At 42.0% G+C, this 27,924-nt stretch overlaps 1 protein-coding gene across 1 annotated transcript; it reads left to right on the top strand.

Annotated features, from left to right (window-relative positions):
- The first annotated feature begins 672 nt into the window (after nt 1–672).
- LOC132216305 (N-formyl peptide receptor 2-like) lies at nt 673–10,594 on the top strand. Its single transcript, XM_059665471.1, has 2 exons — nt 673–708; nt 9,118–10,594. The coding sequence occupies exon 2, from the start codon at nt 9,129–9,131 to the stop codon at nt 10,185–10,187; it is 1,059 nt and encodes a 352-aa protein (XP_059521454.1). The 5' UTR covers nt 673–708; nt 9,118–9,128; the 3' UTR covers nt 10,188–10,594.
- The last annotated feature ends 17,330 nt before the right edge of the window (nt 10,595–27,924 follow it).

Genomic DNA, 27,924 nt, shown 5'->3' with positions numbered 1-27,924 from the left:
AATTCCTTCCTGAGTTCTGTGAGCCATTCTAGCAAATCATTGTACCGGAGGAGGGGACTGTAGGACCCCTGATTTACAGCTGGTCAGTCTTAAGCACAATTGGCAACCTGGGACTCCCAAGTGGCACCTGAAGTGGGGTAGCCTTGTAGCACTGAGCCCTTCACCTTATAGGATCTGACCCTAATTCCAGACAGTGTCAGACTGAATTAGATTGTAGAACACCCAGGTCAGGTCCACAGAGAATTGGAGAATGTTTCAGTACAGAACAAACCCACACCTATGGTGTCTGAAGTGTTGTTTGAGTGCAGAAATAAGGTTTTTTTTAAACCAATAACTGTGTTTTATTGCTTGCCTCCAATTCCTCTCACATAAGGAATTATTTCTTTCATTTCCTTGAATCTCTGAAAGAGAAAGGTCCTACACAAAACATCCCTGACACTTGATATTTAGAGCACTGAACTCCTGTCTCCCAGAGCAGGTAGGAGGAGAGGGGAATATTCAGACACTGAGGCTCTAAAAAGAATAAGCTGACAACATATCCAGAGTGTTTTATGGAAATTGCAAGAAGCTCTGAGCTCCTGTCACCTGAGTGGTTGAGCTCCATTGTCCCTCCCCCTTGTCCTTCAATACACATCTGCTGAAGCGCTCCTGCCTGAGTTACTCCACAGGAAGACAGGAACTGGCCACAGGAACAGATCTCAGTTGGTGGTAAGTTCCAAGCCTGAGAATTTAAAAATTGTTATGAGAGCGTCTATTATGTGGCAGATACCTCCTGAGCTCTAGAGCTGGACTGTCCAATAAGAATCCACGTGCCACATATAACTATTGAGTTCTTGCTAGTCTGACCTGAGATGAGTGTAGTAAAAAATGAATTTCATATATTCAAAGACTTAATATAAAAAAGGAAGAGAAAATGTATCATTGAAAATTCTCAGATTGGTTATGCTCAAATGATAGTCTCTATGTGTTGAGTTAAAACTATGTATTATTAAAATTTATTTTGTTTAACAAAATTGAAAATCACAGATGAGGCTCACAACTCTGGTTCTATTGGACAACATAAATATATGGATATAGCATTGAATGAAATATGTAATCCTCTGTAGCGTATGTACTAATGTACAGGGTATTTTGAATAAAAAACAAATGAATGGACAAATAAACAAGGACAGTCCTGATGATATAGGCCATTCCTGGAAGAGCTGCTTTGCACTGCGCATCAGGCGGGACCTCTCTGAGAAGATAATATCTAAGCTGAGATAGCAATATTCAGAAAGAGCCAGATGCGAGATGCTTGAATAGAAGGGCAAACTAGGCAGAAGGACGAGAGGATGCAAAAGTCCTGATATGGCAATGAGCGTGGCATGTTCAAGAAATCAAAGGAATTCAGTGTGGATCCATAACACTGTCTGAGAGGATAGTAGGTATGTGAGGAATACACAGCCCAGATCCAGGAGAACTTGATAAGTGTGAGTTAGGAGTTTGGAAGCCATTGGAGGGTGTTGAGCAGAATAATGTCATGGTATGATTTGTGTTTATAAAAGATCATTTGGCTTTTATGTAGAGAGAGAATGGATTGGGTGTGGGGGCGCAGCATCGGAAGCAAGAACAAGCTATTTGGAAGGTTTGTGCAAATCTGCAAACAGACAAGGTCTATGGACAAAGTTAATGGTGATGAAAATTGTTCCAGTTGCTTTATTTATTTAACTTAAATCTTTATTGTTCAGATTATTACAGTTGTTCCTCTTTTTTTCCCCCATAGCTCCCCTCCACCTGGTTTCCACCCCACCCCATGTCCTTACCCCCTCCACTGTCCTAATCCATAGGTGTATGATTTTTGTCCAGTCTCTTCCCACACCCCCACACCCCTTTTCCCCCCGAGAATAGTCAATCCACTCCCTTTCTATGCCCCTGATTCTATTATATTTACCAGTTTATTCTGTTCATCAGATTATTTATTCACTTAATTTTTTGATTCACTTGTTGATAGTTGTGTATTTGTTGTTCATAATTTGTATCTTTACCTTCTTCTTCTTCTTCCTCTTCTAAAGGATACCTTTCAGCATTTTATATAATACTGGTTTGGTGGTGATGAACTCCTTTAGCTTTTTCTTACCTGTGAAGCTCTTTATCTGACCTTCAATTCTGAATGATAGCTTTGCTGGGTAAAGTAATCTAGGTTGTAGGTCCTTGCTATTCATCACTTTGAATATTTCTTGCACTCCCTTCTGGCCTGCATAGTTTCTGTTGAGAAATGAGCTGACAGTCGTATGGGTACTCCCTTGTAGGTAACTGACTTTCTTTCTCTTGCTGCTTTTAGGATTCTCTCTTTGTCTTTTGCTCTTGGCATTTTAATTATGATGTGTCTTGGTGTGGTCCTCTTTGGATTCCTTTTGTTTGGGGTTCTCTGCGCTTCCTGGACTTGTAAGTCTATTTCTTTCACCAGGTAGGGGAAGTTTTCTGTCATTTCTTCAAATAGGTTTTCAATATCTTTCTCTCTCTCTTCTTCTGGCACCCCCGTAATTCGGATGTTGGTCACTTGAAGTTGTCCCAGAGGCTCCTTATACTATCTTCATATTTTTGGATTCCTTTTTCTTTTTGTTTCCAGTTGGGTGATTTTTGCTTCTTCGTATTTCAAATCTTTGACTTAATTCTTGGGATCCTCTTGTCTGCTGTTGGAACTCTGTATAATATTCTTTTTTTTCTTTTTCTTTTAATTGATTTATTGCTTAAAGTAGTACAAAGAGTATTACATATGTCTCCTTATTTTCCCCGCCCTTGACAATCCCCTGGCCTCCCCTACCTCCAGTGTCTTATGTCCATTGGTTATGCTTATATTCATGCATACAAGTCCTTCCATTGATCTCTTACCTCCTGCCCCCGCCTCCCCCCGCTCCTGCTCCCCAACCCTCCCCGGGCTTCCCACTGTAGCTTGACAGTCTATTTGAGGCTGCTCTGCCTCTGTATCTATTTTTGTTCATAAGTTTATAATGGTCTTTATTCTCCATAAATGAGTGAGATCATGTGGTATTTCTCCTTAATTGACTGGCTTATTACACTTAGCATAATGCTCTCCAGTTCCACCCATGCTGTTGCAAATGGTAAGAGTTCCTTCTTTTTTACAGCAGCATAGTATTCCATCATGTAGATGTACCACAGTTTTCTAATCCATTCATGTACTGATGGGAACTTAGGCTGTTTCCAGATCTTAGCTATGGTGAATTGTGCTGCTATGAACATAGGGGTGCATATATCCTTTCTGATTGGTGTTTCTGGTTTCTTGGGATATATTCCTAGAAGTGGGATCACGGGGTCAAATGGGAGTTCCATTTTTAGTTTTTTGAGGAAACTCCATACTGTCTTCCATAGTGGCTGTACCAGTCTGCATTTCCACCAGCAGTGCACGAGTGTTCTTTTTTCTCCACATCCTGTCCAGCACTTGTTGTTTGTTGATTTGTTGAGGATAGCCAGTCTGACAGGTATGAGATGGTACCTCATTGTTATTTTGATTTGCATCTCTCAGATGATTAGTGACTTTGAGCATGTTTTCATATGTCTCTTGGCTTTCTGAATGTCCTCTTTTGAAAAGTGTCTATTTAGGTGCTTTGCCCATTTTTTGATTGGATTGTTTATCTTCCTTTTGTTAAGTTGTATGAGTTCCCTATAAATGTTGGAGATTAAACCCTTATCGGTGATAACATTGGCAAATATGTTCTCCCATGCACTGTGCTTTCTTGTTTTATTGATGCTTTCTTTAGCTGTGCAGAAGCTTTCTATTTTGATGTAGTCCCATTTGTTTATTTTCTCTTTAGTTTCCAATGACCTAGGAGCTGAATCGGTGAAGAATGTATAATATTCTTTATCTCAGTCAGTATATGCTTAATTTCTAGTTGGTCCTTGTTCATATCATCGAGGGTCTCACTAGATTTCTTGAGGGTCTCACAAAATTTATCGGCAGTTTCTAGAAAATTCTTGAAAAACCTTATAAGTTTGGTTTTGAACTCTATATCCAGTAGTTTGCTTTCCTCCATTTCTGTCATTTGTGATCTGTTTCTTTGTCTCCACATTTTTTATGCTTCCCTGTGTTGATAGAGTGGCTTTCTGTGCTAGGTGTCCTATAGGGCCCAGTGGCTCCGCCTCCCGAATTACCTGAGGTGGACACTCTTGGTGCACCCCTTTGTGGGATTTGTGCACAGTCTTGTTGTAGTTAAGCCTTGATTATTATAGGTATCACTGGAATTGACCTCCAGGCCAATGGGCTATAAGAATCAGCTGGGTCTACAGTGGGAGAACTTCTGTGCTGGAGACACCTTTATGAGGCAAGACTTGCTTCAGTGGGGCTTTGGTGCTCACTGAGTCTGCCCCCTTAGTGTGTCCCTTATGGATCTGAGGAGTTGTAATCTGGATGGTCCCACTCTGACCACTGGGTACACTGGTTCTTAAATCTCTAAGGAGGTGCTAATTTAGCCTCTTCCTGAGGCTACCCAGCAGGAGCTATGGAGAGATCTGCAAATTCCTCTTCTTTGTTTGGGGTTTGGAGGTGTCCATGTGAGGCCCAGCTGTGAGGCAATGCAAGCTGCTGTGGGGCCTTGGGCCTTCTTTTGGAAGTTCTGGGTCTCTCTGACCCAGCTGCAATTTGTTAGGTAATTTTCAGATTGCAAAGGGCCAGGCCTTTCATATGCAAAAGCCTCTGCACACAGCTTGGGTGGGGCAGGGTCTCAGGGGATCAAAGGGCGGAGCAAACAGCTGAGGCTGATCCTCAGTCCTACCCTAAGAGGCTCCGAGTCTCAGTGTCCCGGTAATCGCTGCAAGCACCTCTGAGAGAAAGCTGCCCTCGAGTTCTGACCTATGCCAGACAATTCAGTTTCTCCCCGTATGAGTCTGGGTCCCCAGAGACTAGCCCGGAACTGTAGTTCAGAGCAGTCGGGAGCTTGGGACTCGCTCCCAATTGAAAAAGACAACCGTGTCCTCAGTTGCCAGCCCTTTCCACGTGCGCCTCCGTACCTCGGCACTTTACTTCCGCACCTCCTCTGAGTCTCAGTGTGCTTTTCTCTTTCCTTCTAGTTATAGAATTTCCACTTAGCCAGCCTTCCTGTGGTTCTGGATGATGTCCATTTTTTCTTTTAGTTGTATTTTTGAAGTGGTGGTGCGAGGCAGCAATTTCTGGTGTTTACCTATGCCGCCATCTTGGTTTCTCATTCCAGTTACTTTGTAGATAGAATTGATTGACTTGGATGGGATGGGCATGGAAAAGGGAATCAAGGATGTTTCAGATTTAGAGATTTAACAACTGAGTGCTTAAGTTCTAAATAAACACAAAATATTGAGAGGGACAGATTTGGGAGGATGGAAGAATTAAGAGTGTGATCTAGGCAATGTGAGGTTTGGGAGGAGAAAAGGGTAGGAAATTGGCCCTAGCTGGTTTGGTTCAATCAATAGAGCATCAGCCTGCAGACTGAGGGGTCCTGGGTTCAATTCCAGTCAAGGGCACATGCCTGGGTTGTGGGCTCAATCCGCAGTAGGGGATGTGCAGGAGGCAGCTGATCAATGATTTTCTCTCATCATTCATGTTTCTATCTCTCTCTCCCCTCTCCCTTCCTCTCTGAAATAAATAAAAAATGTTAAAAAACAATAAATAAAGATAGTAAATTGGTCTGAGATGAGGTGGTCTATTGAGCTATAAAGACAACCAAGTGTGTGTTGTAGGTAAAGGAAAGGATTTATGGCATCATACATCACTGAGATATCAGGATAAAAACTGAGAAGGCACCACTGGAGCGGTGAAATGGAGGCCATAGGCCTTCTTACAGAGAGCACAGTCTATGGAGTGCTCAGGACCTAAGTCAGTTTTCAGAAGTTTAGGAGAAAAGCTGAGGTGACAAAATTCACTGAAAGAATTTTCTTGAGAGCACAGGGCTAAAGCCGGAAGGAACATGGGCCAAGGGCGGTTGCTTTGTGAAGGAAGGGGATATATGATCATGTTTGTGGCATAGAATGATTTAGTAGAAAGAAAATCTCGGGGATGTTTTGGCAGAAAAGAATAGTGATACTGCTGGAGGGTAATTCTTGGAAAGGTGAGACAGAGAGAGGGATCCAGAGCAACCTTGAAGAAGAAATGAACAAGAACTCCTGATTTACTCACTCTATGAGCTGGAATAAATAGGAACTATATTCACTAAAACAGATGCAGGTAGATTACAGTGTTTGCTTCAGAGAAGGCTAAAATGTTCATAAATAAATACTAGCATAGTCTCATTAACATATGAGGCAAGGGCATCAGGTGAGAGCGGGAATTGAGAAAACATTAAGAAGTTATAGGAGGAAACAGAACTGAAACAATTATTTCAAAGCATGAAAATGGGAACATGATGAAGAAACAGAGTAAACTAATAGGAAATTTCTGTAATCTGTGGTCATAAATCCAGTTACCCTTAATAATTTAGACACTGGGCAGGTCACTTCCTCTGCCAGGACCATGGATGGATGATATTTATCAAAAGCAAGGATGGCTTCACAGGAGTTGATAAACTGTACTGTGAAGGACACCTTTTATGAGTCACCAAATAGCAGCCATCATAATCCATCCGTGCACCATCTGTGGATCACAGGTACTCCTCCACCCCTATTGAGTGGGCTCATAATTTCACAGCTTTACCTCAATGACCTTTCTTCACCTGCCATTGCACAATCATCCTTCTCTGTTGTATCAACATATTTTAAACCAATGTTTCAGACATTATTGAGCACATTCTAGCTCCTGACTGAACTGTGAGGTGCTGAGTGGATGGGTAGAAAGAAACTCACCCTGTTTAAGGAATATGAGGTGGGAGAAAGTTAAGAGCACATTTCTGGTGGAAGCCATCTACCTGAGCTCAAATGCGGGTTCTACTTCTTTCTAAATGGAGTTTTTAAACAATTAATGTAACCAGGTTAAGCCTTCACTTCCTCATCTGTACAATGGTTATACTAATTATAGCCACTATGATTCCATATTTACAAAGTCGCAAAATATTCTTAGTGCTTTAAACATATCCATGCATGTAATCCTCAAAAGCCATGAGAGTTATGGTGAGAGTTAAAAGAGGAGCTCTTGGCACGTGAAAATGTCATAAGTAGTCATTACGGTTATTATGAGCATTGTCTTGACCTGAATATGAGCTTCCACAATGAATAAACCAGGACTGAATCTCAGGACACAGGACAGAGGCTGGTGAGCACCAAAGGTTCCCATATGTTAAAGACAGTCAGTTCAGCCTAAAATATTTCCATGTCTATTCTCATCTAATCCTCACCTACAAACCACACTAACCACAAAATCACACCATTCTGTAAAGGAGAAAACTGACCTTCAAAGGTGTCAGAGAGGAGATTAGAATACAGATTGATTTAAGTCCTGAGCCCAGCACTACACTATAACAATGACTCTCAACTGGGTGACTTTTCCCCAGGGGACATTTCACAGTGTCTGCAGAGACTTTTGGTTGTCACAACAGAAGGATACTGCTAATGGCATCTATTTGATAATATGTAGTAATATCTAGAGGCCAGGGATGCTGCTAAACATCCTACAATGTACAAGACAGTCCCCCACAACAAAGAACTACCCGGTCCCAAATGTTAGTGTTGCCAAGGTTGAGAAACCCTGCACTACATTAAGCAATATCCCATAGAAGATTCGGTAAAAGTGATGAGTGAAGACGAAAAAAGGAAAGAAGATTGAACACGGAGGATTGAGGCAAATTGTCATGCTAGGTTATGGTCATCTCCAGGTAATCTTGGGAAGATCCTTAAAAGGCAGTATTTACAGAGGACAAGGCCGGGGCTCTGGAATTGGTTCAGCTGGTTTTCAAAGCTTGTTGTATACTGACTGGCTGGGCTCATGATGGTGAACGAACTGCTGAAACCCTTGGGCCACAGCTTCCCCTTGGTGAAGAGGGCTCAGAATGGATGGCATGCAATATTATTACAAGTATTAAACGTACATAGGCACCCCCAAAATTGAGAGACATCTTCCCTGAAAAGTTTTCAAAATTGGGTTTGGTTAGCAAAGAAAATCGGGGAACAGATGTTGGAACAGAATCCAGCAATTTCTGTCACAGCTGTGTAGCGAAGGAAGGACTTGAAGACAGATCAAGTCCTTCCTCTACCCCTTACCTGCTAAGGGACTACCACAGGTCTTCTAATTGCTCGGAATGTCAATTTGTTCTTATGAAAACTGGAAACAATGGACATTGTAGAGTTGATGAAAGTCAAACTTGATCCCTACATAGGTAACTAGATCACCACTAAATATAATGCCTGGTCTCTAATAAAACCCCCACAAATATTAACTAAATCTAAAAATCTCATATTCTTTATGTCACAGACACTGAAGCTATACAGTGGGTGAAAATTCTTTGCATCCCAAAATGAGAAGAGCTGCATATCAAACAGAGACAATAAAAAACAGAGGGTTGAATGTAGAGCAGGGCCCCCTTCTCTGACCTCTTCTAGCACAGAATACACAGGATGTAACATATTACTACATATCACCAGTAACTATCCAACATCCTCTTCGGCTATAAACTCAAACCACACTCTAAGACTAACAACATATTCACCAATGCAATCCTCAAGAGCCATGTGAGGGGAGTTGTGGTTAGACGACCACCACAGGAGGTCAAGGTTTCTCACAGGAAGAGGAATAGAAGCTGGGAGTCTTGAGAAGCTGAGGCTGGAAGAGGTTGCAGAGCCTGCCAGCATCTATGCATTGAGTCATGGGTGGAAGAGTTGTGACCATACTCACGCTGAGTCTAGTGCTCCCTCACTGTGCCCAAGATGCCTCCCATTGATTTTCTGTTGTTTATACACCCTCAGCTCAGGATTCTGCTGAGGGACAGAAGCCTTGTAATACTCTTGATTAAGTAATTAACCTAATCGGTGGAATGTATGTTAATAATTGTGGGAATATGGAGAACTATCCTTTCCCAAAGGAACAGCCAAGAGTCTGTCAAATTAATAGTTACTAGCTACAAAGCTCAGTAGAGTGGGTACCTGTTTTGAGAGGAAGCTATATAAAAGTTGATGTTGGCCTGATGTTTTCACAGCTGATAAATTCCCATTGTTGAAATGTTTCAGATGTGGGCAAGATGGAAACCAACTTCGTCATCGCTCTGAATAGATCTGCTGAGATGCTCCATGAGTCTACTGGCTACACTGTTGTGCAGATTATCTCATTGGTGATTCAAGGGATCACCTTTGTTCTCGGCATCCTGGGCAATGGGCTTGTGATCTGGGTGGCTGGATTCCGGATGGCACGCACAGTCACCACCTTGTGTTACCTGAACTTGGCCTTAGCTGATTTCTCTTTCCTGGCCACTCTACCATTCCTCATGGTGTCAATTATCATGAAAGAACAATGGCCTTTTGGCTGGTTCCTATGCAAGTTAATTTACATTGTAGTGGACATTAACTTGTTTGGAAGTGTCTTCCTCATTGCTTTCATTGCTCTGGATCGCTGTATTTGTGTCCTGCACCCAGTCTGGGCCCAGAACCACCGCACTGTAACTCTGGCTACAAAACTGATCATTGTACCCTGGATTCTTGCACTAGTCTTTACCTTGCAAAATTTCATCTTCTTGACTACAGTAAGTGATAACAGTGGGAATGTGTACTGTAGTTACATCTTTGCAGGGTTTGGTAACGCCTTTTCAGACCCTTGGGTGGCAGTGATGACCATCATACTGAGATCTAGAGGGGTCATCCGGTTTGTCATTGGCTTCACTATGCCAATGTCCATCGTCGCTATCTGCTACGGGCTCATTGCTGTCAAGCTCTCTAAAAAAGGCATGCTTAATTCCAGCCGTTCCTTACGGGTTCTCACTGCTGTTGTGGTTTCCTTCTTTGTTTGTTGGTTCCCCTTTCAACTGGTTGCCCTTCTGCACACAATTAGGCTCACAGAGCTGGTGTTCGGGAGTACGTACAAAATCCTTACTATCCTGGTTAACCTACTGAGGCCCTTGGCCTTCTTCAACAGCTGCCTCAACCCAATGCTCTACGTCTTCATTGGCCAAGACTTCCGAAAGACACTGATCCACTCTCTGCCTGCCAGCCTGGAGAGAGCCATGACCGAGGACTCAGCCCCAGCCAGTGATACAACAACCAAATCTGCTTCACCTCCTTCAGAGGCTGAGTTACAGGCAATGTGAGGAGGCAGGAGGACATTTTCAAGCTCTGCCTGTTCCTACCCTGATCCCGGTTCCAGCTTCGTATTACGTTGGGTCACAATGAGCCACTCATCATGACAACTACTATGGTGCCCTCAGAATGGTCGGAAGAAATGGACTTACGAGTATTATTTCTGTCATTTTTGGCTTTGGCACCACAGCATATAACCTGGGGTTAGTGGAGTTGGTAAACAGTACAAGGGTAGAGAAGAGAAAGAGTGATGGGGAATCTATGAAGCTTAGATGAGAGAGTATATTAAGGGGACAACTTTGGTAGTAAGATGTTTGCTATGGCTGTTTTGTAAGCATTTCTTACCAGACTACAGAATTCTTTTTCTATACCCAGCTTATAAGAGTTTCTTCCTTTTTAAATCATGAATCGCTACTGCATTGTATCAAATGCATTTCTGAATATGTTAAGATGATCATATTATATTTTCCTTTCATTTACATCATAAATTATATTTTTTTTATATTCTTATTGATTTCAGAGAGGAAGAGAGAGAGAGGTAGAAAATCAATGATGAGAGAGAATCATTGACTGGGAAATGAGCCCGCACCCCAGGCATGTGGTCTGACTGGGAATCAAACCATAACCTCCTGGTTCATACGTTGACACTCAACCACTGAGCTATACTGGCTCATTGATTATATTCATTTCTGAATGTTAAAGTAGCCTTGTATTCCTAGAATAAGCCAGACTTGCTCATGATGTATTTTAAATATTTCTAATAAATCTTACTTGACTGGTTTGCAATTCTGCATTCATGTTTATGTGAAGATTGGTCTATTCTTTTGCTTTCCTCTAATGCCTGTGTCAGGTTTTAACCAACTTATACTGGCCTCCTGGAAAGAACTGGGAAGTGATTCCCAGATTCTTTTCTCTGGTGTTATATCTTTATAAATGTTTAGAGAAATTTACCAGTGAAGCCAGTTGTGTTTGGAGTTTTCTTTATGAGAACAGTTTTAATAACAGGCTCTATTACTTGAGTAGTGGTTAGAATCTCCAGATTTTTCTATTCCTGTCAGTTTGTTTTTTTTAAAATATATTTTATTGATTTTTCACAGAGAGGAAGGGAGAGAGATAGAAAGCCAGAAACATCGATGAGAGAGAAACATCGATCAGCTGCCTCCTGCACATCTCCCACTGGGGATGTGCCCGCAACCCAGGTACATGCCCCTGACCGGAATTGAACCTGGGACCCTTCAGTCCGCAGGCCGACGCTCCATCCACTGAGCCAAACCGGTTTCGGCTATTCCTGTCAGTTTTAATCAACTGTGGCTTTCAAAAAATGTAGCATTTCATACAAAATATCAAATGTATTGGCGTGAAACAGTATAACTATTTACAGTAATGGTATGGCCTCCTTTACATATGACAATATAAGCTCTCTGAGGGCAGGGATCTGGTCTGTACTGTTCTCTAATGAATCATGATAACCAAAGTGTAAAATAGTGTCTGATATGTGATATAGTGTCTGATAAGTGATAGATAGTTAATACGTAGTTATTGAATTAATGAAACAATAAACAGTATCATGCAGGTGTCAAGTGAGAATCTTTGATGTCCAATTAAAATTATCTCTACACTCATGTTATGAATTGAGCCATGTCCAGTGAACTCTTATCCCCATGCCCACTATTTTAACAAATCCTCATTCTGTTTAAATTTTTATGACCACCTCAGATTTTGACTTTCTATTTCAAGTAAAGTACTCTGGCTGTTGACTGATGACTGTGTTTTGAAATAAAATCAATCCATAATGGTACTCGATCTCTTTTCTTGCTTTCTTCAAATAATCACTCACAAATTGCCCTTTATTGTATAAAACGTTTTCCTAACTTATAGGCAAAAAAAAAGTATACATATACTAGAGGCCTGGTGCATAAAATTCATGCACTGGAGGGGGGTGTCCCTCAGACCAGCCTGCCCCCTCTCACAGTCCAGGAGACCTCAGGGGCAGGAGGCAACCTGGTGATCAGGGGAAGGCAACGCCCCCATCACATCTCTGCTGCTGCCACTGCTGGCACAAGGCCACATGCCCAGGTTGAGGGCTCGATTCCCAGTAGGGGGCATGCAGGTGGCAGCCAATTGATGATTCTCTCATCACTGATGTTTCTATTTCTCTCTCCCTCTCCCTTCCTCCCTGAAATAAATAAAAATATACATTTTTAAATTAAAAAAAACCCTACATCTATACAAATGAATCTTAGATATCATCTTGAGAAAACAAGACACAACAGCGTATACATAGCATAATTCCATTTATATTTTTTAAAAGTTACACTATACAGGTTAGGGATATGTCACTATGTAGTAAAATTATAAAGGAAAAGTGATGAATTGGTCACCACAATAGTCAAGATAGTGGTTACAAGTGGAAGGAAGGAGGAAAAGTGATTAGGAAAAGCAGGTTGTGGCTGATGGCTTGTGGAATACTGATGTCTTGACTTGTTGGTGGTACATGGTTGTTTCTTTTACAAAAATGTATTGATCTTCATGGTTTTTTTTTGTTTTGTTTTGTTTTTTTTTTTGGACATACCTCTCAGTTTAAACTTTTTTTTTTTTTAATTTAATTAAGTCTTTATTGTTCAGATTATTACATTTGTTCCTCTTTTTTTCCCCCCCATAACTCCCCTCCTCCCAGTTCTCGCCCCACCCTCCGCCCTCACTCCCCACCCACTGTCCTCATCCATAGGTGCACGATTTTTGTCCAGTCTCTTCCCACATCTCCCACACCCCTTACCCACCCAAGAATAGTCAGTCCATTCCCTTTCTATGTCCCTGATTCTATTATAATCAACAGTTCATTCTGTTCATCAGATTATTTATTCACTTGATTCTTAGATTCACTTGTTGATAGATGCATATTTGTTGTTCATAATTTGTATCTTTACCTTTTTCTTCCTCTTCCTCTTCTTAAAGGGTACCTTTCAGCATTTCATATAATCCTGGTTTGGTGGTGATGAACTCCTTTAGCTTTTCCTTATCTGTGAAGCTCTTTATCTGACCTTCAATTCTGAATGATAGCTTTGCTGGATAAAGTAATCTTGGTTGTAGGTTCTTGGTATTCATCACTTTGAATATTTCTTGCCACTCCCTTCTGGCCTGCAAAGTTTCTGTTGAGAAATCAGCTGACAGTCGTATGGGTATTCCCTTGTAGGTAACTGAGTTTCTTTCTCTTGCTGTTTTTAAGATTCTCTCTTTATCTTTTGCTCTTGGCATTTTAATGATGATGTGTCTTGGTGTGGTCCTCTTTGGATTCCTTTTGTTTGGGGTTCTCCGTGCTTCTTGGACCTGTAAGTCCATTTCTTTCACCAAGTGGGGGAAGTTTTCTGTCATTATTTCTTCAAATAGGTTTTCAATATCTTGCTCTCTCTCATCTTCTGGCACCCCTATAATTCTGATGTTGGTACGCTTGAAGCTGTCCCAGAGGCTCCTTACACTATCCTCGCATTTTTGGATTCTTTTTTCATTTTGCTTTTCCGGTTGGATGTTTTTTGCTTCCTCGCATTTCAAATCATTGACTTGATTCTTGCGCTCCTCTGGTCTGCTGTCAGGAGTCTGTATAATATTCGTTATTTCAGTCCGTGTATGCTTAATTTCTAGTTGGTTCCCCAATATAAGATCGAGGGTCTTATTAGTTTTCGTGTAGAGCTCATTAAGTTTATCAGCAGCTTCTAAACAGTTCTTGAGAGACCTTAAAAGTGTGGTTCTGAACTCTATTTCTTCCATTGACAATTTTGTCCTGTTTCTTTGTCTCCGAATTTTGTTATACTTCCTTGGTGCACCCCCTAGTGGTCTTTGTTCGCAGTCTTATAGTGAAATCTTGATTGTTGTAGCTAATTCCAGGGAGGGTTTGACCTCCAGGCCAAGTGGCTATGAGAATCAGCTGTGTCAGTAGTGAGAGAACTTCTGTCCTCTAGGGAGGTGCTAATCTAGCCTTTGCCTGAGGCTATCCGGCAAATGCCTCTGTGCAGGGCTTGGGCGGGGCAGGGCGGGTCGCACAGGATCAACAGGGTGGGCCGGAGAGAGCAGTTATGGCGGCTCTCAGTCCTGTCCCCAGGGGCTCTGCCTCTCTGAGTCCCAGCACCCGCTGCAAAGCTGGGAGAGAAAGCTGTACTCGCTCTGACCGAAGCCAGACAGTCCCGTTTCTCCCGTTTGAGTCTGGGTCCCTAAAGACTCGCCCGGATCTGGAGCTCAGAGTCTGCGACTCCCTCCCGATTGAAAACGCCAACCGCGCCCTCCGCCGCCAGCCTGCTCCGCGCACTCCGCACCTCAGAACTTGACCTCAGCACTGCGCCTCCTCTGAGTGTCCGTATGCGTTTCTCTTTCCTCCTAGTTGTAGGACTTCCACTCAGCCAGCGTTCCTGTGGTTCTGGGTGGTGTCCCTTCCGTTTTTTGGTTTCACTTTTGAAGTAGTTGTTCAAAGCAGCAAACTCCCTTCATGTTTATCTTTTATCCATTTTTCCCCTTGGGTTTGTTCTAGTCCACATTTTTTTAAAAAAATAGTTCCATCAAAATTAGCTCCTTTTTTCTTAATAGCAGGAGAGCTTCATAGCTTCTGGATTCAGGCTGCTTGAAGCAGGCAACCCATTCATATCAACACTGCAATTCTCTACATTTGCACTTACTAGGACAGGGAGCAGACCGGTCAAAGGCAGCCTTAGCAAACAATCCTGGCTGACTGGCTTCAGTATGTCCAGGGCTAATGAAAACAAACTTATCAGAAACCGGCTCCACCTTGTGGCTGAAACGCAAAACAAGGAAATGGAGGTCTTGCCTCAGCCTCAGCTTCATGACCTCACTGGGAGAGAACCTCTAGGAATGCTTCATTAATTTCCCTGTGAGCCACCCTAGAGTGATTTCTATGCGCCTCCGAACAGCAGTTCTCAACCTGGGGGTCGCGACCCCTTTGGGGGTCGAACGACCCTTTCACAGGGGCTGCCTAAGACCATTGGAAAACACATATATAATTACATACTGTTTTTGTGATTAATCACTATGCTTTAATTATGTTCAATTTGTAACAATGAAATTGGGGGTCACCACAACATGAGGAACTGTATTAAAGGGTCACGGCATTAGGAAGGTTGAGAACCACTGGAATAGAAGCTTTGTACTTTTTAAATCCAGGAAGTCCCCTTCAGCTGAGAACATACAGGAAGAGTCTGGTGATCTCTCCTGTTATCTCATCCCACCCTAAGAATTACCACTGCTACTAGATAAAGAAAATCCGAGTAAAGTGTAAATGTTTCCTAATTTGGAGACACTGAGGATTGAACAACGATATTTTTTCTCACATTCCCATCTCAGGCCTCACCCAGCTCCAAACACCATCTAGGTACCTGTTTCCCACATGTTGATCTACAACTAATACTCCAGCAGGATTGCTTGGGGAGTATTTTTAAATGTGGGTTAGGTTCGCCAATGATACATCTGATAAGGGGTAAATATCCAAAAAAATATAAAGAACTTGCCGAAACCGGTTTGGCTCAGTGGATAGAGCATCAGGCTGCGGACTGAAAGGTCCCAGGTTCGATTCCGGTCAAGGGCATGTGCCTGGGTTACGGGCACATCCCCAGTAGGAGATGTGCAGGAGGCAGCTGATCGATGTTTCTCTTTCATCGATGTTTCTAACTCTCTATCTCTCTCCCTTCCTCTCTGTAAAAAATCATTAAAATATATTCTAAAAATATATGTACAGAACTTATAGACAGAACCTAGAGACAGAACCTAGCGAGAGAACCTGGCTGAAGAACCTAGAGACAGAACCTGGCTACAGAACCTGGATAGAACATGGCAAGAGAACCTGACTAGAACCTGGTGACTGAACCTGGCTGGAGAACCTGGACAGAACCTGGCTGGAGAACCGGGAGAACCTGGCTGGAGAACCTAGCAAGAGAACATGGACACAGAACCTGGCTGGAGATTCTAGCCAGAACTTGGCTGGAGATATTAACCAGAACTTGGCTAGAGATCCTGGCTAGGCTGCTGATCAACTGAACGCTGCCTCTGAGTCTTTCCCTCTTTGCCGACTCCATCCACACCTTTGGGGACCCCTGGACCTCCTGGGGTTGGACCCCAGCAGAAAACCTTATCTACTTGTCTGTCCAATTGGACAATGTCCCCCGGCTTCACCAGGACAAATTATCCCACCTTATTCCTCATCACGTCTTCTCCCAAACACAATGAAATTTATTTTCTTTCTTTTCCTCTTTTTTGTTCCTTTCCACTCTGAATTCAAATTTGATTAAGCATTTTCATAAAAAAAAACAAAAACAGAACTTATAAAACTCAACACCAAAAAACATTCAAACAATTCAATTAAAAAATGAGTAAAAAACATACAAAGAAGCCAATTAAAAAATAGACACTTCAGAGGGCGTACTGATGGCCAATAGACATATGAAAATACTAGCGGCCCAGCGCACACGAAATCGTGCGTGGTTAGCGTCCCTAGGCCTAACCTGGCCTCTGTCGCATGGCCTCTGCCGCCCTGCGACGCTATGTGAAGTTCCCTGCACAGGCACGCTCCGTGATGCTCTGCTCCAGGGGCCTATCCGCATCCTCCAACTGCTTGCTTCGCGAAACTCACTGCTGCCCAGGTTACTGCTCCGCTAAGCTCAAGGCCTGCCACCACCGCTCAACAGTCCCCAGTCTCGCCCCGCCCCCAGTCCTCTCTCATGGTGAGCGGCTCCTGGGATGGGGGATGGGGGACTGGGGTGGGGACCGAGAGATGTTCCAAGCACTTCATGGTGACTGGTCCATGGTGACTGGTCGCCCGTTCGGTCATGACAGCACCTAGCTCTTTATATACATTTGGAGGCTCAACATCACTAATCATCCGAGAAATATAAATTAAAACTACAATGAGGTATCACCTCACACCTGTCAGAATAGCTACTATCAATAAATCAACAAACAACAAATGCTGGCGAGGATGTGGAGAAAAGGGAACCCTCGTGCACTGCTGGTGGGAATGCAGACTGGTGCAGCCAATGTGGAAAACAGTATGGAATTTCCTCAAAAACTTAAAAATGGAATTGCCTTTTGACCTAGTGATCCCACTTCTTGGTATATATCCTAAGAATCTCAAAACACCAATCAGAAAGTATGAAATTTTTTGTGGAAAGTATATAAACTAAAAAAAAAAATCACATGAATTTCTTTGTTGAATACGTGTATACAAAATTATACAAAACTTTCAGCATAACAACAGACCCCACAGACATACAAATGATTGTTAAAAAATACTATGAACAACTCTACTCCAACAAACTAGACAACCTGGAGGAAATGGACATATTCCTAGAGAAATACAACCTTCCAAAACTCAATCAGGAAGAATCTACAAATCTCAATAGGCCAATAACTATGGAAGAAATTGAAGCAGTCATCAAAAAGCTTCCAGCAAACAAAAGCCCAGGACCAGACGGCTTCACAGGGGAGTTTTACCAAACATTCAAGGAAGAACTAAAACCTATCCTCCTCAGACTATTCCAAAAAATTCAAGAACAAGGAACACTTCCAAGCTCATTCTTTGAAGCCAGCATCATCCTCATACCAAAACCAGATAAAGACAACACAATGAAAGAGAATTACAGGCCAATATCCCTTATGAACATAGATGCCAAAATCCTCAAAAAAATCTTAGCAAATCGGATCCAGCAGTACATCAGAAAGATCATACACCATGACTAAGTAGGATTTCTCCCAGGGATGCAAGGATGGTACAATATCCGCAAATCAATAAACGTGATACATCACATGAACAAATTGAGAGAAAAAAAACACACAAAACTTTCAGCATAGTTTTGACATCTGGAGCCAAGCCAATGTTTTGCACACAAAAAAAATAAATATAAACAAGCATGGGTAGAAAATTTCTAAAATAGAATATAAAAAGAAAATAACTACTTTAACTATATATTATTCATAACCACACCAAAGTGATTTTGGAAAATGTCAAAGTAACTTTTCAACACTGTATTTTAACTCTGCACCCAACACTTGGGACAAAAAATAACTATAAATGAAAATTAACTCTGGTGAGTAAGTTTTTCACAAAGTATGGATTAGCTACTCTAAAATTCCTTTCGGTGTATTCTAGGGACTGAGGAAATAAGTAAATATTTTTAGAATAATGAGAGAAAGATCTTGACACTGTTGGAGAATAGAGGAACAACATAGAGAGGGGGAAGACTAGGATGAGTCCAACCTGTTGGATTTAAATGAGAATTATCAGTGTGATTCATGGTTATATACATACACGGAGATATATAGGAGTGTGATTCCTAGTTCTCTCCACTGAGCCTAAAAAGCAATGACCTCAGTAGCAAGGGGGATATCTAGCACCCTGAACGTTGTTTCTAAATACAATTCTGCATCTTAAAAACCTAGGACACCTTGGAGAAATCATTGATTCCAGCACTGGGGCAAGGAAAATAAAGGCGCCTGGACCAAAATAAAGTACTCACAAAATGGTTGGAACATGTCAAAAATACACAGAAGTTGTCCTGGCCAGTGTTTCTCAATGGTCAGAGCATCCCGGTGGGTGCGGGAGGCAACCAATTGATGCTTCTCTCTCCCTTCTCTCTCCTCTCCCTTCCACTCTAAAAATCAATGGAAAAATATCTTCAGGTAAGGATTAAAAAAATACACAGAAGCCAAGTTGATAGGACTTGCATTGGCCAAATATTGAGGAAATATGAGCTCAAAACAATGACAGCAAAGATGATGAAGCAGTGAATAAAATAACTTTTGAATCCATAGTGACATTTAAAAAAATGAACAAATAAATGGAGGAAAGAGGTGGGAAAGAATTCACCGTATAGGTGCGGAGATATTTCACTGCACACAAAAGCCCACGATCAGCTGCAGAAGTCGCGATCTGTAAGCAGGGTGGGAACGTTTCCTTAGCCAGGCTAATGGGGCAGAATTTGGCTTAAAAAGTAAGAAACTTTAGTGTAGATTTTTGATTTGCATGCTTAAGGAATTAAAGTTTCAGAAGGTAATCTCTTACAGTTTTTGCATGTTATTATAGAACATAACTCTTGGTTTCCTGAAGAAGGTACATATTAGGTCTTGAATGGTGGTAAAGAGTGGGTCAAAATTTGAAAAAAGCTCAGCAGCAGGGGAAAAACTTGACTCCAACCAAACTGTTTCTCCTTATGGAACACGATATCTCATTTGCCAAAGACTTTTAAAGAGACTAAGGAGGATAAACCTGGATGAATGCTCAAATATCTTATGAAATGTTAGCAGGACTGAGACAGTATAATGATGTGCAAAATCAGCTAAATTAATGTGCAGGAAGCTTATAAGCAAATTAAGACTTTGTGGTCAAGCTTTTCAGTGATAATGTGCTGATGATAAAGGGCCAGTCACTCTTCTCCCTGCAGAAGCGGAAAAGCCAGAGAAGCCTGTGAGGGCAACAGAAACCTTATCTCTAAAGAAAAAAGTGGCGCTTTTAAATCCCCTGCCCCTGCCTTCTCACCAGAAACATAGTTTTCCAAAGCCTTTGGTAACTTAAGACTTTAGAACATTGCTGAATAATAAAAATTATTAAATATCTGGATATTTTAAAATGACAAAAATACTGAAATATTAACCTGGGTTTACCTCATTTAAAAAAAAATCCAAAGGATAGAATTTAATCTGTTAATTGAATATGGCTTGTATTTTATTGGTAATACATCCTTAAAATATAAATGTTTTACTAATCTGAGAAATGCTGAGTATTTAACTTGCCACCTGAAATTTGAAGCTTCTTAGAATTCAAATTAAATTGGGAGAAATTATCTAGTTGTAATAACAAAATGCCTAAAGTATAGAAATTTTGAGAAAATAATTTTTGTGTTTTCTCTGAAATAATTAGGAATTCAAAATATGTTGCTCATTGGTCTAATTAAAAAGGAGGATTAATTCTATAATCCCAACTAAATTTTTAATACAAAAAAACAGTTTAAATGTCATTAATATCTTTTAATAATTATAAAAAGTATATAATCTTTAAATACATATTTGATGGTATTTCCAGGTTAAATTTCAAGGCTATAACCGAGGGATGATTCTTGGAGAACTCAAAGGGCCTGGAGTCATCCAAAAAGGAATTTGTTCTTTCATCTGAAAGGAAATATTTTAAATGTAGCCAATCTAATATACTTGAAATTGCATAGAAAGCTTTAATTAAATAAAAATTAAAACTATATTTTACTTATATACATATATTTTAAATGTTATAAGGGTTCTGGACTCTAAGGAGGGCAAAATAAAGTAGCGAAATATTTCTTAAAATCCAACAGCAGAATTTTAAGACGGAATTCTAACTGCGGAAGCCTCTAACGGCCTGCGTTTTGGGTAGGCTGGAGGTAGGGCAGCGTTTGTGCCTTATGAATCAGACAGATAAGTTTACTAAATTTACTTGCTTTGCTTTTGTAAATAAAGATATCTACTTTAATTACTTTATAAATTAGCTTTTTAAATTATAATCAAGGTTTCATATAACTATGTGAATAGCCACGTCGCAGTAAATGAGGGTGCCTGAGACGGGAAGCCAGATTGTCCGGGCTGGACACCCAGGTCTGCCCTTGAAAAGTTCTGCAACTGGTAGAGTCATTCAACCCAGAGGTCAGCAAAATGTGTTCTGTAAAAAGCCAGATACTAAATATTTTACATTTTACAGGCCCTAGGGCAGTGATGGTGAACCTTTTGAGCTCGGCGTGCCAGCATTTTGAAAAACCCTAACCTAACTCTGGTGTCGTGTCACATATAGAAATTTTTTTATCTTTGCAACCATAGTAAAACAAAGACTTATATTTTTGAGATTTATTTTATATATTTAAATGCCATTTAACAAAGAAAAATCAACCAAAATAATGAGTTCACGTGTCATAGGTTCGCCATCACTGCCCTAGGGTCTCCATCACAACTCCTTAGCTCAGCTGTTATAGCATGAATATAGTCATAGGCAATATGTAAATGATGAGCATGGCTGTGTGCCAATAAAACTTTATTTAAGGGCACTGAAGTTAGGATTTTATATAACCTCATAGAATATTATTTTTAAATGTTTTTTTAAAAAAAACAGGAATTGAACAGGCGACCTCCTGGTGCACGGGACGACACTCAACCAACTGAATATTCTTCTTCTGGTTTTCTTCAGCCATTAAAAAAAGGAAAACCCATTTCCGCCTCTCGGGTCGTATAAAAACAGGTGGATGTGACCCTGACTTAACTTCCCTGAAGCTCAATCACCTCATCGATGAATTCAGAATAATAATACCTACCGAGGACTTTTTGAGCAAAACAAAAAAGCTATTCCATGCAAAGCACTTAGCATGAATTCTTGTGCAATAAAGATTATCTATACACTAGAAGAAAATTCTTAATCTTGTTTTACAGTCTCTCTGGGTGAAACTATTCACACTGAAGGCTTCAACTACACCTCAGTTAATAGTCTCCAAATACTTGTCTCCAGCTCAGACTTTGCTCTTAAATTCCAGACATCATGGGTTCCTCTGTCAATTCAGGCCCATCTCTAGAATATGATCTCATTACCTTCTCCTATAAGTCTGTATTTTGGGATGAATTTTGTCTCTCCCCGCCCCCCGCTCCCCCCTCCCCCATTTCATAAGCTGAAGTCCTAAACACCAGTACCTCAGCATGTGACTGTGTTAAGAGATAGGGTCTTTAGCCAGCACCGGTTTGGCTCAGTGGATAGAGCGTCGGCCTGCGGACTGAGGGGTCCCAGGTTCGATTCCGGTCAAGGGCATGTGCCTTGGTTGCGGGCACATACCCAGTAGGGGGCGTGCAGGAGGCAGCTGATCAATGTTTCTCTCTCATCGATGTTTCTAACTCTCTATCCCTGTCCCTTCCTCTCTGTAAAAAATCAATAAAATATATTAAAAAAAAAAAAGAGAGAGAGAGATAGGGTCTTTAAAGAGATCACAAGTTAAAGTCATTAGAATGGGACCAGATCCAATCTGACTGGTGTCCTGGTAAGAAGAGATTAGGACACATACGCATAAAGGGACAACCATGTGACCACACAAGAACAAGATGACCATCTACAAGCCACAAAGAGTCCTCAGAAGAAACCAACCCTGTTGACACCCTAATCTTAAACTGGCAGCCTTCAGAGCTGTGAGAATTAACTTTTGTTTAAGCAACACAGTCTGCGGTATTTTGTTAGGACAGCCCTAGAAAACTAACATTCTGCTTTTCCTCATGAAATTCCATCTCAGTAATGGCCCTCAAATCTATCAAATTACAACAGTGTGGTGATTTTAAAGAAAATGGCCACAAAATCCTTTGGCACTTCTCCCACTGAGAGCTAGGGCCTATTCCCTCTCCTTGAGTCTGGGTGGGGTTGGGACTACTTTGACCAATGGAATGAGGTAGGGATGATGCCGCATGAATACCGAGGCTAGGTCAGAAAAGGTCATGAAGCTTCTACTTGCTCTCCTGGAATAATCATTCTGCAGGAAGGCAGCCATCGTGCAAGAAATCTGGTTACCCCGAGGCCACCATGCTTCAGAGGCCTTGTGTAGGTCATTCTGGTCCCAGCCTCGCTAAGTGTTTTGAGTCATTCCCACTGAGGCACAGACTCGTGAATGAAGGAGCCTGAGATGACTCTAGTCGGTCCCCTTCAAGTCACCCCCAACCCAAACCTTTGAGTCTTTGGCTAGAAACAAGCATCTCTTTTGTGCCTTATTCTAATTTGCAGCCCACACAATTTATTAACCCAACAAAATGGTTGTTGTGTACATATAGATGCCTCTGCCCCAATATTTAAACACACACACACACACACACACCCCTCTTTCCTGGCACAGAGCTCCTCAAACCTTATAAATTCCTAAGTGATAAAAGCACCAGGAGCATCTTTTGTTCTCATAGAGGTGACTGTGGGTGGGCTCCTGGATGGAGGCTGGTCGCCAGGAAGACCAAACCATGATTAGAAGCTTGGAATTTTCAACTAGTCCTGCCAACCCCCATTCTCCAGAGAGGGGAGAGGGGCTGCAAATGGACTTAATAATTGGTCAGCCTACATGAGAAAGCTTTCATAAAATCCTGATAGCACACAATTCAGGGAGCTCCCAGGGGGGTGAACATGTCCACAGCAGGAGGTTGACGATGCTCCCTAACTGCATGGGGACAGAAGTGCCTGTGCCCCGACCTCGCTCTATGTATGTCTTCACCTGGCTTTCATCTGTATTATCATGTCCTTTAATAAACTGAGAAGTGTTAAGTGTTTCCCTGAGTTCTTCAAACTAATCAAACCCATGGAGGGCGTCATGGAAACCTCTGATTTGTAGCTGGTTGGTCAGAAGCACAAGGGACAATATGAACTTGTGATTGATATCTGAAGTGTGGGTGGTCAGTCATGTGAGACTCAGCCCTTAATCTGTGAGATTTGATGCAATCTCCAGAATTAAGTTAAATTGTAGGACACCCAGCTGGTGGAGGAGACGTGCTTGTTGTTGAGGGCAGGGCGGACTCCACACGCTTTTTGTGACCGGAAGTGAAGTGTTCTAGGTAAAAGTAAAGGATATGTGCGCACGAACACACACACACACACACACACACACAGACACACAGTGGGGAAGAACTGAGTTTCTCCCTACACAGCTGTTTTACATAACTATGTTCCTGAGTGGCTTTTTATGTACTAATAGTAACTGGAACCGCAATCAAGAAATATGGGATTCATGCCCTGACCGTTTTGGCTCAGTGGATAGAGCGTCGGCCTGCGGACTGAAGGGTCCCAGGTTCGATTCTGGTCAAGAGCATGGACCTGGGTTGTGGGCACATCCTCAGTAGGGGGTGTGCAGGAGGCAGCTGATCTATGTTTCTCTCTCATCGATGTTTCTAACTTTCTCTCCATCTCTCCTCCTCTCTGTAAAAAAAAAAAAAAAAAAAAAAAAAAAATCAATAAAGAATATATTTAAAAAAAAAGAGAAATGTGGGATTCATAAAGAGTCCTCCTGCTGCCCTGGCCACTGTGGATCAATGGCTAGATCATCGGCCCATCCCCGGAAGGTCCATGGGTTCAATTCCTCACCAAAGGCACATATCTGGGTTGCAGATTCCATTGCAAGTGTGGGGGGCAACCAATCGATGTCTCTCTCACATTGATGTTTCTTTGTCTCTCCCCCCTCCCACCCTTCCACTCTCTCTAAAAATCAATAGAAAAATTTCCTCGGGTGAGGATTAACAACAAAAAACAAACAAACAAACAAAAGAGCCCTCCTTCTTTATTCATTCCCTATAGCCATCCAGTCTCCACGGCCAGTTGGCTAAGCCTGGACAATCTCTCCCAAAACCGCATCTCCTCCCGATTACACTATTCCTGACCTGGTGGCTCTCCAGCAGCTTGACCTTGATCTCCTGCCACATCCTCCACTCCTGGATCTCTGCCTCCAATGGGAACAGTCTCAACCCCATCCCTTTGCAGGACTCTAGGACATTTTTCCACCCGAAGCACACACCCAACAAATCCCTGTCCTGCTTAAATGGCCTTTCATTTTCCGAAGGAGAAATGCCAAGTCCTTCTTGTAGCATTCAAGACCTACTAAGCAATGACCCTGTCACCTTCTACAGACTCATCACTTACTGCTCTCTGCTTCGCCATGTGCTCCAATAACCAAATGTAACCTATTTCGTGGGCCTTTCCTGTGAACTCTCACTCCCCTCAGCCTGGAATGCAATGCTCGTTCTTCTCTTTGACTCTCTCAGCCTTGGTGTTACCTCCTCCAGGAAGTGACCCTAAACCCTGTCAGTATGAGTTAGCTGTTCCTTTTGGGGGGGTCCCATAATGACCCAAGAATCTCCCTGTCACTACTTATACCCCACTCTTTGGAAACTAAGCACTTCACTCTCTAATATCTCCATCCACTTGGTCAGTTTCTCCAGGGTAGAGTCCATGACTGATTAATCTCTACCACCCCTTGCTCCTTGATAAATGAACTCCATTTTATTCAGGTGGCATATACCTTCATCCTAAGCCAATTCAGTCAACCAAAAATGTTTTTAATTTTGCCACAGATTGAGCTACAGATGGGTATGTCACCCAGTTCTGCCAATGGAAGATAAGAAGAGTCCTATTTGCCTCTAGAAAGATTTTCCTTCTTCATTAAATGAGATAGGTATGTGAATAGAGTCCATTTTTCGGCCCAATTCCCTCCCTTCTGGCTTCAAAGGTTATGTAGATGTGATGTCTGGAATAGTAGCAGCCACTTTGAGGACATGTTCAAGGAATCACAAAAAACAAACAAACAAATAACCAATAGGATAATAAAGTGGAAGAATTAACTCAATTTTTTTAAAAAATATAGTTTTGTTGATTTTAGAGATGAATGGAGAAGGAGAGATAGAAACATCAATGATGAGAATTATGCATCAGCTGCCTTCTGCATTCCCCCTATGCAGGATCCAGCCTGCAACCAGGCATGTGCCCTTGATTGGAATTGAACCCGGACCCTTCAGTCCACAGGCCAGTGCTCTATCCACTAAGCGAAACCACCTAGGGCAACTCAATTCTTATTCAGATTCAAGAACCTACCTCCTTCCAATTTTTAAAAAATAATAAATGTCTTCATGGTTTAAGTGATTCACAGGTTTGCTGTAACTTATACCACTTGTACAGTGATTTGAGGGGGAAAAATTGTCTATCACTTGAACTCTTGTTTTCTGTCTCTCCACTTTTCTCCCTGGATGTATCCACTGGGTTTGAGAACAACACTGTACACTGTGATGGTACTTAAAACTCAGAAAGGGCCCATTTCCGCAAACTCACAAATCATCTCATTCAGAAGTAAAGGTTAGAAGATCAATCTTGGAGATGGTGTTGGGTGTTCTCTTTTTTTGTAATATACATATTTTTATTTATTTCAGAGAGGAAGGGAGAGAGAGAAACATCAATGATGAGACTCATTGATCGGCTGCCTCCTGCACACCCCCTACTGGAGATTGAGCCTGCAAGCCGGGCATGTGCCCTGACCAGGAATCGAACCTTGACCTCCTGGTTCGTAGGTGGACGCTCAACCACTGAGCCATGTTGGCTGGGTGAGTGTTCTTGAGTACTGTTTATTTGAGCACCACTGTGGTTTAAAAAGAAACATATTTGGTCTTTGTCCCAGGTTCTAGGGACAAGGCTAAAAACCTTGCAATTTCTTGAGTAATGAATGAGAGGGTCTTATTTTATTCATGAGAAGCCTCGCCTTTTTTAAATCCCCACCTGAGGATATTATTTCCCATTGATTTTCAGAGAGAGTGGAAGGGAGTGGGGAGGGAAAGAGGAGAGAGAGAGAGAGGGAGAGAAACATCGATGTGAGAGAGACATATTGATGGGTTGTCTCCCACATATGCCCCAACTGGGGCTGGGTATCTAATCTGCAACTCAGGTATGTACCCTTGACCGGCAATTGAACCCATGACCCTTTGATGAATGGGCTGATGCTCTAAACACTTAGCAAAACCAGCCAGGGCAATGAGGAGCTCTTTTGGTCAAACCAGAATTTTGGCTAATGAGTTGAGTTGAATAGCCTCAATGGGACCAAGTGATGAAAGCTTTGTAACTTTTAGCCTCACACACCAACTTCTGAGAAGGGGAAGTGGGAAAGAGGCTGGAGACTAAGCTCTATAATATAACTCTTTTTAAAAATAAGTTTTTATTGATTTAAGAGAGAAGAAGAAAGAGGGAGAGTGTGATAGAAACATCAATGATGGGAGAGAATGATTGATCGGTTGCCTCCTGCACAGCCCCTACCGGGGGATCAAGTCCACAACCCTGACATCTGCCCCACAAGGAATTGAACCGTGACCTCCTGGTTCATGGGTCAATGCTCAATCACTGAGCCACATCAGCTAGGCTATATTAACACTTGAATAATGAGATCTAATGAACTTCTACGTTAGTGAACACATCAACCTAGAGAGGCTGGTGCTCCCAGAAAGAACATGGAAGGTCTGTGCATACACTCCCCCCATACCTTGCCCTGTGTATCTCTTCCATTTAGCTTTCTTGAGGTGTACTCTTTATAATAACCTGGCAGACATGAAATTTGTCCTCCTGATTTCTATGAGCCATTCTAGCAAATTATCAAACCAAAGGAGAGGGTCAGGACAACACCTGACTTATAGCTGCTCAATTAGAAGTACAGTTCGCAACCTGGGATTTGCAATTGTCAACGGAAGTGAGAGCAGCCTCTGGCATTGAGCCCATCACCTTGTGGGATCTGGCCCTAATTCCAGATAGACAATGTTAGCCTGAAGTGTAGGATACGCAGGTCAGGTCTACGGAGAACTGGAGAATTTCTCGATGGAGAACCAACCTACACATTTGGTGGCAGAAGTGGTATGTGAGTAGAGAAACAATTTGTTGTTTAACCATCAACTCTGGTTTTTGTTGTTTGCCTCAAGTTCTTCTCACCTCAGTACTTGTTCCTTTCATTTCCCTGAATCTCTGGAAGAGAAAGGGGCAGGACACCCAGCCCTTTGATATTTAGAGGATTGAACTCCTGTCTCCCACAGAAGGTGGGAGGCGAGGGGAACATTCAGACGTTAAGTTTCTAAGGATAGCATGCGGACGCTATATCAAGAGTGACTTATCGGAACTGAAAAAAGCTCTGAGTTTCTGTCACCTGATTCCAGCCCCATCGTCCCTCCCCCTTGCCCTTCAATAAAGTGCTGAAGCCCTCCTGCCTGAGTGAC

Source organism: Myotis daubentonii, chromosome 15 (genome assembly GCF_963259705.1).
Source record: "Myotis daubentonii chromosome 15, mMyoDau2.1, whole genome shotgun sequence".
NCBI classification, from domain to species: Eukaryota; Metazoa; Chordata; class Mammalia; order Chiroptera; family Vespertilionidae; genus Myotis; species Myotis daubentonii.
This window is presented reverse-complemented; position numbering and strand designations above follow the sequence as displayed.